The sequence below is a fragment of the Galeopterus variegatus genome, unplaced genomic scaffold (genome assembly GCF_000696425.1).
Source record: "Galeopterus variegatus unplaced genomic scaffold, G_variegatus-3.0.2 Scaffold6515, whole genome shotgun sequence".
Classification (NCBI taxonomy): Eukaryota; Metazoa; Chordata; class Mammalia; order Dermoptera; family Cynocephalidae; genus Galeopterus; species Galeopterus variegatus.
The window spans coordinates 84,352-104,887 of NW_007732626.1; the positions used below are offsets into that span (position 1 = coordinate 84,352).

The window sequence follows — 20,536 nt, forward strand, 5'->3', positions numbered from 1 at the left end:
TTCAATGAGGTTGGGAGGCATCCAGTCTACAGCACCCACTTTATGAATATATCCAAATTTATGGATATTTAGTGTATTTTCAGTTAGGACTCTAACTAGGCTTTGGCTTTAAGTATTCTTGTATATGTATCCTGGTATATTTGTGCATAAATTTCTCTAAAGCAGTGGTTATCACATTTTTGGGTCTTAGAATATTAAAAATTAAAAATTAAAGTTTTAAAATTAAAACACTTAAAATGAAAAATTGAGACATTTAAATATATGTATTGAATAATTTGTTTATAATAACAATAAACCCACAACATGTTGTGCTTATTTCCTGAGGATCTCATAACAAATTACCAAAACTTGGTGGCTTAACACAACAGAAATTCTCTTGTAGTTGTGAAAGCCAGATGTCTGAAATTAAGGTGTTGCCAGGGTTGGTTCCTCCTTCAGGGAGGCTCTGAAAGAGAAGCTGTTCTTAGCTTCTCTCTTAGCTCTTGGTGGCTGTGGGCAATCCTTGGTGTCCCTTGACCTGTAGACACATCACTACAATCTGTGACCTCATCTCCACATGGGGTTCTCCCCATGTGTCTCTGTATCTGTGTGTTACAAATCTCCCTTTCCTTTCTCTTATAAGGACACCAGTCAATTGGATTTAGGACTCACCCTAAATCCAGGATCATCTCATCTTGAGATCCTGAATCTAATTACATCTGCAAAAGCCTATTTCCAAATAAGGTCATATTCACAATGGTTAGGATTTGAACACATGTTTGTTGGGGAATACAATTCAACTCACTACACATGTTTACATAAATAACAGATCTTTTAATGAAAAATAACTATATTTTCCAAATAAAAATTGAGAGAGAAGAGTGACATTGCTTTACATTTTTATACATATATTTCGTAACTAGATTCATAGAAGTAGCTGGGTGCTAAACAACTTTTACATTCAATCTGCTATGACGTTGTTTTGGTTGAAATATATAGTGAAAATCCAGGGGGTTCAGAGGCCCCAGGAAAAAAAAAAAAAGTGTGCTTCAGAGCACAGTTTGAGAACCACTATACTCTAAAGAATATGTAAAGTGAAATTTCCATGGAACACACACACACACACACACACATACTTTTTGTTAGATAATGCCACATTGTTTTCCAAAGTAGTAGTACCAATTCACATTTATAGGAGCAGTGTGTAAGAGATCTTGTTGCTCTGTATGCTCACAATATCTGGTATTGCTACACTTCAAAATTTTTGCTTATCGGGTTGTGTTTTACTGTGACTTTAGTGTTATTCATTCTTTTTTGTCTTTTTGTCTTGCCATTTTATGTAGAAGAAACTGAGGTTTGTTTAAAAGAGCCAGGTTACTTGCCCAAGGTCACAGAGTTAGTAACTAGAACCCACATTTTCTAATTTCAAATTCAGTCTTCTTCCCACTCACCAATAATGCTTTTGTTTCTGGCCCAGTTCTCATGAGGGTTCAATTTCCCCCAAATCACCTCCCAGCAATTAAGGACCTTGACTTCATAGGTCTTCTCTATTCCTTTCCCGTCTTTGGAGGCTTTCGGTGCTCCAGGCCGCTGCTGGACTGCGGGGCAGCCCTGCATCTCCCTCTCATAATACTCTCTCCCCCACCCCGCCCACTTCCCTATCTGGCCCTATCTGGTTCTATTTCCTTGTCATAAACCCTCTCTACTCGCCCTCTGCTGACTGGAGCCTCACCGTGGTCATTTATTTAAAAAATACCTAATTCGAGTTTATATACATGAGAAAATGCATAATGGACTATAAAGAAACATCACCTGTAACTATTAACGTTACTATTTTTTTAAGCCTTCCAACACAAAGCAGTTGTGGGATCATAGGCAAGTTATTCAACTTTTTTTGAGCCTCCATTTCCTCATCAGTAAAATAAGCATAACACCTACCTTACCGGGTTGTTTGAAGGATGTAATAACAATATATGGAATGTGCTTAGCAAACTGCTTGATGATAAGGAGTGCTTAATAGATCTTTATTTTTATTTAACAAAAGCTTATCCTGTGTTTACTATGTGACAACCACTCTTCTTGGTCCATTTTCCAAATATTGAAACCTTGCAATAATCCTCATTTTGAAGATGCAAAGAGAGAAGCAGAGAGTTTAAGCAACTGGCCCAAGGACGCACAGCCAGAAAGCAGCAGAGCAGGGATTAGAACTCCTGCAGTCTGCTCCCGGAATTAGCGCTCTTTGCCAAGATGCTTCCCCCGAATAGTAATTATTATTCATGAGAAAACTCTCCGCAAAATGCATAGCCCTCCACCACCGGTGACTAGTCCCCAAGGGCAAAATGAGCTCTTCAAGATTCCCTCGGAGACTCCCCCAGCGTTCAGCTTTCAAAGACAAAAGCCACGGGAGCGTAATCACCCTCGCAGAGCGATAGTTCCGTTGGGGAAATGGCCGCCACACCCCTTCTCTTGGCCACGCCACGCCACGCCATGCCGGCCACGCCCCTCATCCCAGGCTGCGGCGGAGGTAGAGACGTCGCTTCGCGGGTTTCCACGTACACACTCCAACGCCGCTCCCCCGAGGAGAACACATCCGGGTCGCCTCAGGCCCCGCCCCTTCCCTTCAAGCATTCACGCTCACTTCCGGCCATCTCAGGCGTTTTCTACTTCTTCTCTGCCGGCTTTCTCTTCGCACCCCAGGTCGTTTCCTGGTCCCTGACCCCGGCGCCTAAGCGCCCCTCACACGAACCCAGAGCCTAGTTTTCATTCCGAATCTCTCCGAGGCTCGGAGCGGCTCTGCCGTGCGTCTTAGCGGGGCGGCCCGGGCTAAGGCCTTCCGCGCAGACCTGACCCCGCGTCTCGCCACAGCTTCGTCGAGGTCTCCTCCGCCGCCGCCGCCGTCGTCTCGGGATGCCGCGGCCGGGGTCCGCGCAGCGCTGGGCGTCCGCCGTGGGCCGTTGGGGCTGCAGGCTGCTAGCGCTGCTGCTGCTGCTGCTGCTGCTGCTGGTGCCGGGGCCCGGCGGCGCCTCTGAGATCACATTCGAGCTGCCCGACAACGCCAAGCAGTGCTTCTACGAGGACATCGCTCAGGGCACCAAGTGCACCCTAGAGTTTCAGGTATCACGGGCCTGGCAGTCCGTGGGCCCCAGCTGGAGGCTCCAGGGTTGAGGCTGTAACCCGCGGGGGTGCCTCTCTCCTGTCCGAGTTTCTCCGTGTTTTGGCTAATTCAAGAATTACTTCTAGGTGCTGATGCAGGACATTTGGCTTTCCTCTTCTAAACCTTGGGCGAGAGACATTTAAGAATTCCAGAAACGCCTACACTAGCTGTGACATTTCTTTCCATTCTCTAATGTCTTTCATTTTAAGCCCTATTGAACTTTTTTCCTTAAAGGATTCCCCCCCAAAAAAATTGTTCCTGCTCTTTAGTGCCTAATGTCAACCCCCCCTAGACAGTAATCAACCCCCACTAATCCACACCTCCTCTTTAATCAGATTTGAAGTGCGGCCATTATCTAACCCCCATTACTTTTCAGTTTTTTCCAGTGACAGTAGGACTATTGGCTAATGTGGTCCTTGTCATTGGAAGAGCTCCATTAGAGACCGAACGACCAAAGGTGGTGTAGAAATAATTGCTGTGGTAAATGAGAGGTCCCTTCTGATCTTTGGGATTAGATTTTTAAAAGGAACTTTATTTAACCGGATGTGTTCTCATCAGTTGATTGTAACAATCTTTACTCGTTCAGTTTTTGTTGGTAGGCTCATTTAACATTTGAGCAGCTATTGAATGCTGGGTGCTGGTGATACAGAAGTGATCAAAACAGGTAGGGTCACTGCCGTCATTCTTGATTCCCCTCCCATCCTACCCTTCTTAATTAGTACCTGCTCGTTCATCAGAACTGTGTTTTAAGAGAAGTAAATAGGAGATATGTGATCTGATCTTTGTGATCCATGAAAGTTTCCTTTAGAAAATGATTTTAAGCTGAACTTTAAAGGATGAGTTGTAAGTACTTTGGTAAGGGAGAAGAGGGAATATAGCCTGTGGTAAGAGTGAGCACTGAGAATTTGAAGACCATAGAGAGGTCCAATGTAGTTAGGAAAAAGGAGCCGGAGGAAGGGAGGTCAGCAGGAGCCAGACCATATAGTGCCTTGCTAGCCAAGGCAAGGGTTTTAGTTTTTCCTAAGAGTAAGAGAAGCTATCCGAGGGTTGTAAGCAGTTCAGTGACATGACCAGAATATTCTTGGTAGCTGCATGGATAATAACTTATGCAGGTAGAGAAGGTATGGTAAGGAGTTGCAGAGTGGGTGTGGAACACTGATTAGGAGGCTGTCTTGGTGGTCCAGGTAATAACTGATACTGGCTTAAACTAGGATAGTAGCATTGGAAAGGAGAAAAATTGAAAGGCATGGAGAAAAGTAGTAGGTAAAATCAATAGGACTTGGTGATGATTTGGCTATAGGGGGCGAGGGAAGAGATGCTAAGGATGACCTGTGGATCAGGACCAGGTAACAGAAGATAGCAGGAATTATAAAGTGTAAGCCAAATTTTTCTTTGTTCGAATTTAATAAACATTTCTTGAATTCTTATGTGTGCAGAAGCTGTGCTTGGTGCTGAGGATACCACTACAGTAGCTAAAAAATTAGCATCTGTTATGTGTAGACAGTATGCCAAGCATTTCAGGTGTATTAGTTAATTCTCAGTAATATTCAGTATGAAATAGATACAGTGGTTGTTTCCTGATAAAACTGGCTTAGCTAGGTTAAGACCCAAGGTCACAAAACTTAGAAGTAGCAGAGACACTATGTGATCTCAAGTTAAAATATTTTTTTTGTTTGTTTTTTTGTTTTTGGTGGCTGGCTGGGATCAGCACTAGGCTCTAATCAACTGAAGTAACCAGCCAGTCCTCAAGTTAAATTCTTAACTACTTTATTATATTGCATTCCAAAGATAAAAAAGACTGACCTTGACCTCAGAAAACTTCATACAGTTGTGATGTTATATTCAACAATAAAAGTACGCACTAGGTATAGTGCTGGTGGAGGAGAGGGATCATTGGGGGAATTTAGTTCAGGGGCTGATGTTTGAGCTGAGTCTAGAAGATAAGTGGTAGTTACTCTACAAGGTGGCTGAGGAGGGAGGAAAGGGCATCCTAGGTAGATATGCTTGTGAGAATTCCAGGAGGCCTGAAATTAGCCTGAGCTCTTTTGCTAAATTTTGTGCAAATATATTGAGTAATAATAGTTTTGCTTTGTGACTATGAATCCAAGGACTTTGGGGGTGGTTTGTACCAGTTTGTCATTATTTATTGATAACAGTGAGATTGATGATTTGCACCAGCTCTTGGTGAGAGCTCCCCTGCCCCCCAAGGGCTCTGCTGTTGAGACTGGTTACACAGCAGGAATATGCCTGTGTGACCAGCAAAATATTAAACCCAGCCAAGACTCCTTTTTGGGTTTCTTGGTTCCAGGGTATTCTTTTCACTCTTGGGTGGTTCCTGATTTGAGAAAGTTATGTGTCTGGCCACAGACCTGGGTCAGGGGAAACAGTGGAGTCCAGACCTCTTGCTGTGGGACAGCCTTTGGCTGTGATGTTTTGTATTGTATTCTTTTCCTGAAATAAACTGTAGATTTGTAAGCACTGTTATTTTGGTCCTGTGATTTTTCTTTAGCAAACAAACTCTATTGAACTGAAACTGTCAGTTCAGATGTAAAGCAAAGACTTGTTCAGGGAACTTCTCGTAAGCTGGAACATAGAATGAGCAAGGGTTTGAATTAAGGAGATGCTGAGGTATGCCATTGTTAACAGGTTTGGATTTTTCTGTAGGCCACAGAGAATTATCTAAAGGTTTAAAATTAGTTCTCAGTGGGGGATGAGTAAAGATGGAGAGGTTGCCCGCCCCCCATGGTGCTGTTACTGGTATTTAGTGGGTACAGACAAAGAATGTTGCTGAATATGCTACAGTGCACAGCACCCTACAGCCAAGAATTATCCAGCTCAAAATGGGAATAATAATGAGAAACCTTGGGATAGAAGAAGAGATTGGGTTGTAGGAAGACCTTTTAGGAAGTTGTGGCAGTAGTCCTGTCTGGATTGTGGATTAGGAATGGAAGGAATGGGATGAATTTGAGAGAGGCAATAAGATCAAGAGATTTCTGTAATCATTTGGATGGGTAGAGACACCTAGTTTGGGATGATCTCCAGTTTCAATTGTAGGTGACCAGACAGGCTTAAAGGGGTACTATTAACTGAAATAACATTACTTGTTTTAAAGTTTGATGGAAGAAAATAGGGTGATGATCAGTTCTGGTCCTACTCAGTTTCTATGGATGTATTTGATTTTTCAAAGTACAAAGGCTATATATGAATAATTAATTGGGTATATTAAAATTAAGTCATTATTTTCACCTGGAGAAAAGATTATTGACTTTTTGGGGGATAAGTTGATAAGATACTCTGTCAAAACAGTTTATCTGTATATTACAGTTTATGTATTTTTTAGTTTTCTAAGTATATAATTACGTTTAATTATAAAAATTGTCTTGAAATACAGTTAGTCATCGTGACAAAAGGTCATATAAGTAACAGATACTTCTTCAAAGTCCAAAGTTTAACCTCTCTGTTCTACTGATCTAGAATGTCAATATTATTCTAACCAAGAGGGTTCACGCTTGAAAATAACAAGGTTTTGCCACCCAATCTCATTGCAGTTGGAAAACCTCAAGCTGAATATCTGTTCCTCGTCACATCTTAAGTGGATACCTTCACTCCATGTTTCTTCTGTCTCCTCTCCCTCTTTCTTCCTACTCATTTCTTTCTCATGTAAGGAAGTCTTTCTCCTCTTTAATCCTTTTCCCCCTTTGTCTCTTATGATGCTTGCCCAGTTACCTCAGGAAAAAAACTCTCCCTTCCCTTTCTTTCTATTTGTGCAGCCCACATGGCCCAAATTGTAACTGATTAAGCATAAGCCCTTGAAAATAGCTCTACAGTTCACTTCAGATTCCTTTCACTTACCCCTGGCTTTCCTTTCAATATGCTTGCCCTTAAATACAGACTTTCCAGATGAACAGATTTTTTTCCTTTTGTGTTGTTCTATTTTGGTTTTGTTTTAATCACAAGTATTTAAACAATATTTTGTTTAATCGGTTGTGTTTCTCTTGGAAGCAAGGTTGTAAATGATAACTGTACATATTCTTAGAAAGGCCCCCCTACATTATTCAACTCATAATGATGTAGTTCAAAACAAAATATGTATCAAATTCTACATAACCGTCTATAAAAGAATTTAAGAAACAATCTATTTTTAATTTGGCAGTAAAATGAGGTTTAAGTTCTGTGATAGAAGTTTGCATAGGATGTTATGCTAAGGACTGACATACCTTACTACTTCGTTACACTATCTGTTCATGTGCTTGATGCTAATTGGAACCTGGGTGAGAAAATCTTCAGAAGGAAAATATATGGCAGTAAGCTTAGGGGTTACGGATAATGACTTCGGATTCAAGTTCTGCCTCTGCCACTTACTAGATATTTTTGAGTAGGTTAACTTATTTCAACATTAGTTTCTCAGTCTGCCAAATGCAAGGAAAAAAACTTCTCTTGTAGGGTTGTTGGCAGAATTAAGATATATAATAGACTTAAATTAACTAGCACAGTTGTCTGGCTAGTTTAAAGTGAATAAAAGTTCCCTCTCTCCTGCATGAGGAAACTTGTTCAGTTTCTATAAAGCTTTAGTTGAACTGAAATCTGCCTCACAAGTTACATCCACTGGTGAAAATCAAAAAATGTAAAATTGTCCTGTGATAATAAAAGTCATTATTGCTATTTTAACAGGAAATCTCATTAATTTCTAAAACTTGTTAGTTGGAGTGATCTCTTTTTATTGAAATCTCTTATAGGTGATTACTGGCGGTCACTATGATGTAGATTGTCGATTAGAAGATCCTGATGGTAAAGTGTTATACAAAGAAATGAAGAAACAGTATGATAGTTTTACCTTCACGGCCTCCAAAAATGGGACATACAAATTTTGCTTCAGCAATGAATTTTCTACTTTCACACATAAAACCGTATATTTTGATTTTCAAGTTGGAGAAGACCCACCTTTGTTTCCTAGTGAGAACCGAGTCAGTGCTCTTACCCAGGTAAATAAAAAGCTAGCAATGTAATGTTGGTATATTTAAGGGGAGGAAAACATAATATTATGTTTTAACTCACTGATGAACTTTGAGACTTAACACAGTCTTTAAAACCTAATTCTTATAGTAAATTAGACATTTCACAGAGAACTTCAGACTTTTATAGTGAAATTCACCACTGTTAAAAGATTTTATGAACTTTTAAGTGTAAAGAAAGTAAGAAGCATTAAAATAAGAGGAAGATTACTAAGGTAAAAATAATAATAGTAAAGAAAATTTAGGAAGGCTAAGCCCCGCTCCAACATTCTGAAACATTTTCTGTAATGTGGGAGGTTATGTTGCTCCCATACCTTAGTAGGTTGCTGTAACTAGAACTAAAATGTTCCCTAAATTAATATATCGGTATACTACAAGGTAGTCTTTAAACAGGTACTTTGAGTTATTCAAGTTGCTGTTACAATATTTTTTGCTGTAATTAAGGTAAAATGTTGAAGATTAATGGTAAGTCATCTAATGAAAATAGTTACAGATGCTGAATTGGGTTTTATTTTGAAGAAAAGCTTTTTAAGAGAAAGATAGTGAAAGAAATTTAAAGCCAGTAAACAGACACTGCTCAGTTGATGAGTTGTTTTACTTCTAGTTCAAGTATAGCATGAGCTTAGATAATATCTAAAAGATACTCAGCTAGGCATCACAAAGAATTATTTACCACTTGTTAAAACCTCAAACTGGTATTTCAGTGTTCCCAAGTTCCATTTATTTCTTCTCGTGGTGATGGAGGCAGTTTTAAGAATGAGTAAAACACATTAGCGAGATGTTTTCAAATGCTCTTAGTTTTAGAAATGTTCTCTTTATTTTAGGATCCTATATGAAAGGCACTGAGCTTTGTAAATTCTTTTTCTGTGGGGCCATTGTTTATAACTTAACCTGTATTCACTGCTTCATGAATTTTAACTTGTATAATAAGGTAGCTGGCTCTAAAAATCTAAGTGACTACATATAGGAAATGAGTGGTAATAAAGCAGTACCACTTGCCTCTTTTATTCATATCGCAATTTTTAAAAAATTTTTAGTCTTGGGGCCGGCCTGTGGCTCACTCGGTAGAGTGCGGTGCTGATAACACCAAGGCCACGGGTTAAAAAATTTTTAGTCTTGGGGCCGGCCTGTGGCTCACTCGGTAGAGTGCGGTGCTGATAACACCAAGGCCATGGGTTCGGATCCTATATAGGGATGGCCGGTTTGCTCACTGGCTGAGCGTGGTGCTGACAACACCAAGCCAAGGGTTGAGATCCCCTTACCGGTCATCTTTGGAAAAAAAAAAAAAAATTTTAGTCTTTTCTACTTTCAGAAAGGTAATAAGTCTCTCATATACTAGGGATACCTATAAAGCAGGTGTTCATACTTTAAAATTGAAAAAATCATCAGCTAGTAAATTCATAATAAATGATAGAGTTTTAATGTCACCATTTTTACTCGTTAATAAAATGATGGATCTAGAGTAGGCAGTGATCATCAGTCACTGCTAAAACCATTAGATGAAAGGCCAGTGAGGAACTTTATAATGGATGGATCAGACTGATACTACCTAATGATCATTCACAAATGGAGAGCGAACTAGACATTATGTACCTTGTGATAATATGCAGTAAAAAGTACAGAACACTCACTGTGACTATGAGCAGTTCCCACCCAGAACATTACACCTTAATCCCATCAAGTCTCTAGCACCAACTGCCAGTTTACCACCTTGTGATAATATGCAGTAAAAAGTACAGAACACTCACTGTGACTATGAGCTGTTCCCACCCAGAACATTACACCTTAATCCCATCAAGTCTCTAGCACCAACTGCCAGTTTACAAGAAATACAAAGGAAGGAGGAACACCATGGGAATGCAATCAGCAAAATCCAGGAAGTGTGAAATGCCACAGGGTAAAGGATCCAGTTTCTTCAAGAAATTGATGTCAAGGAAAAAAGTAAGAGAGCCTAAAGATTAAAGAAGACTTTAAAAGCATATCAGCCAAATGATTGTCTTGACCTTGTTTGGATTCTGATTTGAAAACAACCTTTGAGACATTAGGGGAAATTTGAACACTAACTTTATATTTGATGACTTTAAGGAGCTATTTTTAATTATTTCATGTGTTATAATGCTTTGGGGGTTATATTTTTAAAAAGTGTTAGTCTTTTAGAAAGCATAAAAGTATTTGTAGCTGAAGTGATAAAATATCTGGGATTTACTTTAATTGGGGAAAATAGGTGGGGAATATAGATGAAACAGGATTGGCCTTGTGTTAATAGTTATTCACATGAGGGTTCATTGTACTATTCTCTGTACTTTTGAATACATATAAAAGTTTGCACTTTACAGGTTAAAAGAAAAAAAAACACATCTCAAAAATGTATGAATCCTTGTAACTAGTGTCTTAATTTTTGTGATTTTCTCCAGTCAAGCAGTTCTTAACCCATACTCCATGGATAGGCTTTAAGAAGTCCTTAAACGTTCTGAATTTGTGTGAAGTCCTTGCTTTTATGCATACTTTACAGGTGAAGAATGCTTGGGCCACATTTCATTTTGAGAATACATAGAAAGCAAAGAAGTGGTAGAAGCATCTCTCTCTCTAGCCCCTTATCACAAATTAGAAGTTATTCATTCTAGCATAGTTTTGCTAATCTTTACGTTCTAGGGGCCTAAACAAAACAAAAACAACAAAAACATTTGCATATTGTAATAGTAATATGTAAATTCAATTTGTTGACCTCATAATTTCTCACATTTTTTAAAAGCATCTTTAATTGAATATTTTTATAATTATTTTATGTATATTTTGGTAGAACTTTTTTAAACATTTAAATTATTTTCTAATCTTTGTATTTCTTAATTAAAACTAAGACAAACTCAGATTTGTCCTTAAAATTCTTAATACATGGTTCGTGATATAAAATAATAATGATGCATTTATTTCATCACCAGGAGTAAGTTTTTAGCAGTTGAAAATATTAAACACTGGTATGCAGAAAAATTAGATACCATTCTCAAAGCAGATGGTGTAATAAATGTGTAAAAAGGTAAGGTATCAGATGAAAGCTCACAAACTGATTACACAGTCAGATTGAATCCCATTGGGAACATATATATTGGTTTAGTTGACTAGTATAAGGGATTATTTAGCAAATAGATAAATGTTTTTAAAAAAAAGTTTCTGTTTTGATCTATCACTTTTAGATTCAAAAGTTAGCTAAGGATTTTGATAAATAATATGCCTGTTTTAAAAATAGTTCAAGTAACTTTGACTAACTTAACCTGTTTTTATGTTATGTTTGGTTTATTTTTGTAAATATTTGGGCTTTGACTTATACTCTCATTATTGGTGAACTTACTGACCTGCCATTCTCTTCTTCCTCATTTTTCTCTGAAGAACCTGGGCTTGAAATTCTCTAGCTACAAGTGTCAGCTGATAGTATTTCTGCTATTGTTAGCTTAGTGTTCCATCTACCACTTTACTTACTGATGCCACAGTTGTGACTTTCCAGTCTGGGGAGAACAGCTGCTTCACGAGAGCTCTAGCTTTACCAGTTGTCCTAGAGGTCCTAGTGGGAGTGAGCAGAGGGGTTGCATTGCCAGAACAACTGTCATAAATGAATGAGTGAATGATTGAGTGCCAGTTTAGTAGAATGTTAATCAAATGAAGACTTAAGATGAGACTGAAAGATGAATATGCTAGATGGAGTATACAGAAAGTATTCAACATACTAACTGAAAATATTTCTCTTTAGATGGAATCTGCCTGTGTTTCAATTCATGAAGCTCTGAAGTCTGTCATCGACTATCAGACTCATTTCCGTTTGAGAGAAGCTCAAGGCCGAAGCCGAGCAGAGGATCTAAATACGAGAGTGGCCTATTGGTCAGTAGGAGAAGCCCTTATTCTTCTGGTGGTTAGCATAGGGCAGGTATTTCTTCTGAAAAGCTTTTTCTCAGATAAAAGAACCACCACAACTCGTGTTGGATCATAACTACGTTTTAAGAGTTGATGCACCATTGCCACTGTAATATTGCTGTCCTCTAATTAATTTTAGGTACTGAAGAACTTAATATTGGCAACATTTTTAAAACCTTACTCATACACTTGTTGGGAGGGATGTTCAATGCATATCCCCAAACTCTGGAAAGGACACCTTTTTTTATGTGTAAAGGTGGAAAACTTTGGAACTTATTTTGGGCTATTCATGTTAAATATTCAACACCAATGATCTACTTTTTTCTTGGTTGTTTATATTTACTCTTCACAGACTAAACTTTGGTATTTTGATTCCTTTTAGCCATTTAAAAGTACTTTTCTTATAGGTAGTTAATATTTTAAAAACCTTAGATCTGTGTACATGTGTTATGGAGGAAGAAAATTGCCTTTTTATTGTTTATAGTGAATAAAGATTTGTTTTTAAGAAAACCAAATGTGATTAACTGTAGCCCAAGCCCTGTTCTGCACTGTTTATTGGGGGGGGGAAAATCTACCATAGGAATGTTAGTTAATATTGATATAATTTTTAATTGACACATCATTGTATAATTTACTTCTCACTAACTTGGAAAGTGTCAGACTTGTTTTGGGGGTTTATTTTATGATTTATAACCAGCTACATTATTTTTTCCTAAAAGCATTCTTACCACAGAAAACCATGTGTTTCAGTAGCATAATAGAGTTTCTACAGGCCTTAAAAAATCAGACTGTTAATAACAGGCAGAATAATTACAGAATAATTTAAGACACTACAATGGAAGCAAGTGAAATAGGGAAATTTTTAATGCGTTATATGCTCTGCACTCATTACATTTTCAGTGCTTTTACAAAGGAAAAAGATATTCTGTTTTACCATTTTAATTGGCTGGTTCTTAACCTATGTGGCTTTAATTTCTTTGAGTCATTACCAGCTTAAATTGACAGTTGTAATATTAGTATCACATTAGTGCCATACATTTTATCCTCATGGGTGTGATGCACTGAGAAGTTAGTTTCTTTGTTTTTTTCCGTCTTTGTTTTTGTCTTGCACATCTTATTTCTACAATCTCTGGTTAGCAACCCTAAAGTGATTTTAAAAACGTTAAGTGCTGTGTGTTTCCTGTTTTGTGATCTTTATTGATTGTATTTCATTTAGTGTACATTCAGTACACTATAGGGTTTAGACAGTTTGCATTTCATAAACCTGTATAGATGGAGCTGAGTGAAAAAAGATTTTGTTTCAAGCATTCAAGAATAGGATATAACATGACGCAAAATTGTATCGTAATTTAAAGCTTTTCTGCTGTTTTTTTTTTTAAAATGCAACTGTTTTTCTTCCATGCCTCCCTTCCCCACCCAAATGTGATGAGTACTGAAAAAAACTCATATCGTAGAGACTTTGATATGTGATACCATAGAATACTGATTGGATAACAATTCTAGTCATCCTAACTGACTAGAAGTTGACTCTTAATTCTAAGCTGTCTTAAAATGCATATATACACTTTGCATGTAGAATTCTGCAAAATGAATTCAAATTGTCATGTTTGCTAATTTCAGATACCACAGTGTAGCAGGGGTGAACTTGTTTTCAGCCCTTTAATTTTAAGATTTTTGAAGACGAAATAACTACTCCTTAAACACCATTTATCAATGGATTAAGAAGTAAAGTTTAAGATTTTGCAGATTTATCTGTTTGGGTTCTTGTATTCAAGTTGTCCTGCAGCTTTGTAAGTGTCCCTTTATATTTAGATTTGAAAGTTTTAAACACTAATGTTAATGTGATTGATAAGCATGGGCATATGTAAAATGTCCTTTTCTGGTTGCCTGTCTACTCTATTGTGTTCAGATATTATACCATAATTAAACAGTCAGGTATAGATCTTACTGAGTTGGCATAGATAGTACACTCATTTAATCTGTGCCTTTCAAAACTTTATATTAGATTATAACCACAAATCATTTTTGATCAAACTATTGGGATATATTAAAATTTTTGAAATCACTGCTGTTATCTGTTGTAGAAAATAGTGTGGGCTTAGTGTAGGCTTTATGTAACTGGTTAAATTTTGATGGCTGTCTATACTCAACTGGGTACGTATGTATAGATTAGAAAATACATGTCTATCTAGACAGAAATGCTAAGTAACATTTTTTTCTTCCTCCTACTACATAATTTGTAGCTCATCTTATTTCTTTAATCCTTTCATAACTTGTTGCAGCAGTTTGAATTTCTCAAATATTTATGTTTGGACATATGGCTCAGAATACATATTTGAACATCATAGTTGTATATATTTTTAAAGTATAATAAATAATGGAAAATGACTTGATATACAAGTTTATACAAAAATTTCAATTGTGTGAAGATACATTTTAAGATATTACTTTGCTAAAAATTGAAACATTCTTTTTTCTATTAAGGAAACAAACGGTTTTTGGTTCACAGCTTTCATCCAGGCTTGATGATAATCAACTTTGAAAATACAGTGGACTGAAAAGCAGTTTTATTCTTTGAAAGACTTCATTTAAAGCTCTGTACTATCCATTTTTGTCTTAGTTTGTAAATGTGTAGCATTTATAATTAAATAGGACAAAGCAGACCCTATGGCTATTGTTTTCAAAAATTAAATTAATATATAATAAATTCAAAGGGGATTTTCATTTATTTTTGAATAGAAAAAGAAATTTCTCTGAATTAACATATGTTGGTTCTGCAGGATTGCACCAATCAGTTTCTTGTAGAATAAAAAAATCTTTCAAAAAACTGATTTCACTTGTTTCTGTTAGGATTTAAATCTTTCTAAAGCTCCTTATAAATTTACAGCTTGGAGTACAGTTTTGTGACAAGAGTGATTATTTATTTGGTAATTCATTAAAACATCTGAGGGACTGGCCAAGAAATAAAGAAGAAATACCAACTCCATCCTGCCTCATTTTTAACCTTTTCTTTGCATTCCTTATTGAAAGTGTGTGGGTGAAAGACAGTTAAGCCATCAGTTGCTTTAAAAAGCTCTTAATTTTTTAGTAAATTAACTTTAGGTTTTATAACACACAGTTCCATCGATTTTTTTTTTCTTTGTCTTCATAGTGCAGTCAGAGGGTCAGTGGTTCCTGAACACAGTTCTACAGAAGTAGCAGGCAAATAACAGTAAATATAGATTAACATTTATTGAATGCTTACTATGTGTTAGTTGCTGTACTAAGTATTTTACTTGTGTTGACACATTTCATCTTTGCAATAATCCTATAAACTAAGGATATTATTCCCATTTTACAGATGAGACAGACGTAGAGAGGTTAAGAAGTCTGCTCACGTCACACAGTAATTAGAATCTAAATATGAACCAAAGTAGTCTGGCTCCAGAGTCCTCTTCCTCAACCACTGTTGCCTTACAAACACCAAATAAGGGTAGATTTCTAAAGGCTTAGCTATCTTGATTTCACTGTAGCTCAATAGCAATTCGGTGCTTTGGCTTTGGAGTTTTAGCCAAGTTCAAATCATGGTTGTGTGACGTTGTACAAGTAATTTAATTATATTTCTATTTTTTCCATCTGCTACTCAGGTAATACCATTTAGTGTGAGAATGAAATGAGATGTTTATAAAACACTTAGGATCAATACTTAGCATATATAATCACTTAGTAACTGTATTTTTATTATTGGTTCAGTTCTAATCTCTTGATCTTTCTTTAGTTCTTATAGTTCTTACTGTGGCGTCTATTCATGTGGCTCTTAAACAATACATGACACAAATATGAAAGGGTTTGAATGTCTCGTGCATATAACAGTCTGCTAGAAGTTTCAAGAGTGAATAAGATGGTCTGACTGATAGGAACATAACCTAGTTGGAGACCGGATGCCTATATGAGCGACTAATATTGCACAAGTAATGAAGCTGAATGGACTTATAAGGGTCCACAATATTTATAAAGTGCTAGAGGAAGAAGAGAATATATAGATCAAAAGACTTACTCCTTAAGGAGTTTAACTTAGTTTCCCCACAAGAGAGGCCTATGATTGTGTGACTGCCAGTAATTGGTTTAATCTCTAATTCAGGGATTTGGGGTATTAACCAGTCCCTGTTGCTACAAATTCATAAGCATGTTCTTTAACTTTGTTAACAATAAAGATGATGTTTGATCTCCTGAGTAACTTCTCTATCTCAGGAGTTTCTAAATTCTGGAGGTAAATATAATTATATTCTATTTTTTGTTTTCTGTTTTTTATTTATTTTTGGTGGGGGAGATGAGGGAGAGGCAGGGATCAAACCCTGGACCTTGGTGTGTTATCAGTACCACTCTAACCAACTGAGCTAACCAACTGGCCTTATTCTATTTTTTGCTCCACATTCCTCCATTTTATCCACGAGATATTACCATTAGGAATTAGATTCCTTGCTGAAATCCAGTTATACTAGAACTAACACTGGTATGGCATAATCTTTTTAGTGCTTGTAATTACTAATGACACTACCACCTTAAAAAGAGAATGCAACATTTTATAAATAATGGTTCAAACAATAAAATCCACCCGTACCTCACCATTCATTTTGGTGTATTTCAGTTATTTTTATGGATATTTCTAAAGAAATTGGTATTTACACTGTCTATAACAAATTTTTTAACTTTTTAAATTGTGAACTCTATCACAACACAAAAGGGGTTATTCAACATGTGCAATTTAAAGAGATAAAATTGCAAAGCATACACTCATCTAATGCTCAGGTTAAGAAACAACATTGCCGGTATCTTAGAAAGCTCCTGTGTGTCCTTTCCTGGCCACATCTCTGAATCTCTCCACTTGAGAAAACCAATATTCTGCTTGTAATGAAAATAATTTTCTTACTTTTCCTTGTATTTTTACCAGTTAAGTGTACTAGTTCTTACACTTTTAATTCCCAAGCCATCACAGATTGATACTTTTGTAAATACAAAATCACCTGTTTGAATGTGTTGGCAATGTCAAGTTGCTATCATTGTTTCTAAATGCTTACTTTCTATTTGTCACTTTATATGCTTATTTCTTCATCAGCCAATAACAAACAGCTGATCAGTACAACTTGTGGACCACACTTTGAGTAGTGCTAATGTCTGCATTCCTTAAAAATATTCTAAAATATCAGGTGAAAGTAAACATAAATAAATAAAATTTAATATTAATAAAGTATCAAATTATATTTAATAAATATTACATGTATTCTTTTGTCACTTTTGCTCAACATTGAGAGTTATCCATGTTGATGCATATGGCTGTAGTTTGTTTTCATTGCTGTGTGGTAGTTCATCATGAATACATCACAGATATGTGTCTCTTCTACTGTGATGGCATTTGGATTGTTTTTTGCTATTAACAAAGTTACTGTGTGAACATCCTTGTATATACGTGCTGTTACATGTATGTAAGATTGAGAATACATCTAGGAGTGGAATTGGTGGGTCATAGGATGTGTGTGTCTCCAACTTTACTAGATCATATCTAACTTTCCCAAATATATCAATCAGTGCTTTCAGCGTTGGAAGGTTCCACATTCGGTATTGTCAGACTTTAAAACTTTCAAAAATCTTCTGGCCTTATTATGGTACCTCATCATTGCTTAATTTGCATTTTCATGAGGTTATTTTTTTTCCCCACAGATTTATTTGCCATTTGGATTTCCTTTTTTGTTAAATTCCTTATCAGATCATTTTGTCCATTTTTAAAAATTGGAATGTTTATCTTTTCTTTTGGTTAACAGGATTCCTTTATATTTGGGATACTGATACTTTGGTGGTAACTTCAAATGTCTTCTCCCAGTTTGTGTTTATCTTTCTGCTCCTACTGAAGTTTACCAGTTTTTTGCTCTATTGTTGGTGTTTTTATGTCTTGTTTAAAAACTACTTCCCTCTTTTGAGGCCATGAATATCTTCTGTACTGTGTTCTAAAATATGTAGTTTTGTCTTCTACTTAAATTGAATTTTGTGTATGGGGTGAAGTAGGTAACCAGTTTTGGTTTTTTTTTTTCCCATGTCTTGAAAAATCATCTTTCTCTTTTGATTGAATGTGCCACTTCTGTCATCTATTAAATACCCACATTTACATGGGTGTATTTTTGTGCTCTTTTATTATATTGATCAGTTTGTCTGTACACCAATAACATATTGTCTTAATTATTAAAGCTTTTAAGAGTTTTTAATACCTTGTTTACCTTGTCCTTCAAGATTTTGGCTGTCATCGGTCCTTTGCATTTTTGTACATATTTTAGAATTAGCACATTAAGTTTCAACAAAACAAAATAAATCTGTTAGGATTTTGATTAGGATTATATTTGGTCTGTGAACAAGTTCTTTATAATAGTGCATTTTCTGGTGAATTAATATGTAATCTTGCCATTGTTAGGTCTTCCTTAAATCTTTCAATAAAATCTTACAATTTTCTTCATAGAAGTACTCCACATATTTTGTTTAATTAATGTTGTTTTCTTTTTTTTTTTTTGCAGCTGGCCGGCACAGGGAACCAAACCCTTGACCTTGGTGTTACAAGGCAGCACTCTAACCTACTGAGCTAAATGGCCAGCCCTGTGTTTTTTGATGCTATCTTTATATTTATTTTCTGGTGCCAGTACATGGAAATAAAAATTTTTAATTTATTTTTCTATTCAGCAACTTTGCTAAATCTTTAATTCTGGTAATTTATCTATAGATTCTTTTGAATTTTCTATAAATACAGGTGTATCCCCTACAATTAATGACAGATTTGTCTTTCAATTCCTCACACCTTTTCTTTCTTTTTCTTGTGTAATTGCATTTGCAGGGACCTCCAGTACAATGTTGAATGGAAGTGGTCATAGTAGGCATTCTTGTTTTGTTCCTGTCATCTGGGAATGCTTTCAAGGTATCCTGTAAGCATTTCATGGTATTTTTATCAGATTTAGAAATTTCCCTTCTGTCCTTAGTTTGCTAAGAGATTTTTTATAATCATAAATGATGTTGAATTTTATCAAAAGTTTTTTCTGTATTTATTGAGAAAATCATGATTTTTGACTTTTTGTTCTCTTAATTTGGTAAGTTATATGAATTTGTTTCCTGGTGTTAAACTAACCTCTTCCTGGGGTAAAACCAACCTGGCCATGATGTGGTTTGTTTTTAATAGCTGGATTTGTTTTGTCTTATGATTTTTGCTTCAGTCAAGGCTTTATTAGCCTTATAAAATGAGTTGGAAAGTAGCTTTCTTTTCCTATTTTCTGGAAGAGTTTGTATAAGAATTTTCATTTCTTCTTTCTTAAATGTTTATTAGAAATAATAGGGGAAGTATGTTCGGGCCTGTTGTCTTCTTTGTGTGGGATACCGATTCAGTTTCTTTTTAATAGGGTTCTGGTTGTCTGTTTCTTCTTGTGTAATATTGTGTAATATTGGCAAATTGAATATTCCTGTGAATTTTTCCATTTCATCGACATTTTCAAATTTATTAGCACAGTGTTATTCCTGTTCACTTATCTTTTTAACATATGCCAGATCTGCAATGATTCCACCCAGTCATTCCTGTTACTGATTATTTGTATCTTTTTTATTTGACCAGTTTTACCAGAGGTCTATTACTTTTATTGTTTTCTATGCTGTATAACACATTATCACAAATTTACCAGTTTATAAGAACAAAATTATCTCACAATATCTAGGAGACCAGAGTCTCGGCATAGCTTACCTGGATCCTCTACTTAGGGTCTCAAAAGGCTGTAAAGCAAGTCAGCTGAATTGCATTCTCATCTGGAGCTCAGGGTCCTTTTTTTTTTTTTTTCCTTTTTGTCTTTTTTCGTGACCGGCAACTGATCGCAACCCTCAGTGTCGCGCCCGGACTGGGACCGGCAACGGGATCGCAACCCTCGGTGTTGCTCCCGCACCTCGCTCAGCCAGTGAGCGGCCAGTCTGTATGTGGGATCCGAACCCTTGGCGGGAGCGCCGCCGCGCTCCCAAGCGGCGCACTGTAGCAGTGCACCACCGGGCCAGCCCCTCAGGGTCCTTTTCTGAACTCAAAAGGGTCTTGACAAAATTCATTTCCCTGCAGCTGTAGAACTGAGGCCCTCAGCTACTTGAGACTGCCCTTCTATATAAGCAGTTTACAACATAACTGCTTTTCTAAGGCCAGCAAGAGAGAGCGTTGGCTTGAAGTCTTTTCTTTCAGGGAAGTCCTGAAAAGGGTTTACCTGATTAGGTTAAAGCCACCTGAGATAATTTTCCTTTTGATTAACTCAGCGTCAACTGAATAGGAATCTTAATTGCATCTACAAAATTTTTTCACCTTTTTTTCCACCATGTTCTCTTTGTAAGAAGCAAGTTATAGCTTCTGCCCACACAGAGGTATTGATATGGGGTTGGGGAGGGATATCGGAGGCTATCTTAGAATTTTGCCTACCATCAATTCCATTCTTTTTTTTTTTTTTTTTTTTTA

General features: G+C 36.6%; 1 protein-coding gene across 2 annotated transcripts in view; it reads left to right on the top strand.

The window, feature by feature from the left end:
* The first annotated feature begins 2,636 nt into the window (after window positions 1–2,636).
* Window positions 2,637–20,536, top strand: part of TMED7 (transmembrane emp24 protein transport domain containing 7) — a 23,126-nt gene continuing 5,226 nt past the window's right edge. The window contains exons 1-3 of one of the 2 annotated variants that reach the window (XM_008590966.1): window positions 2,637–3,093; window positions 7,870–8,115; window positions 11,888–12,015. In XM_008590966.1, coding sequence (XP_008589188.1) covers window positions 2,887–3,093; window positions 7,870–8,115; window positions 11,888–12,015 — 581 coding nt within the window. In that variant the 5' untranslated portion in view covers window positions 2,637–2,886. Of the gene's footprint in view, window positions 3,094–7,869; window positions 8,116–11,887; window positions 15,030–20,536 lie in introns of those variants that run through there. The other variant, XM_008590965.1, reaches the window with a different exon arrangement.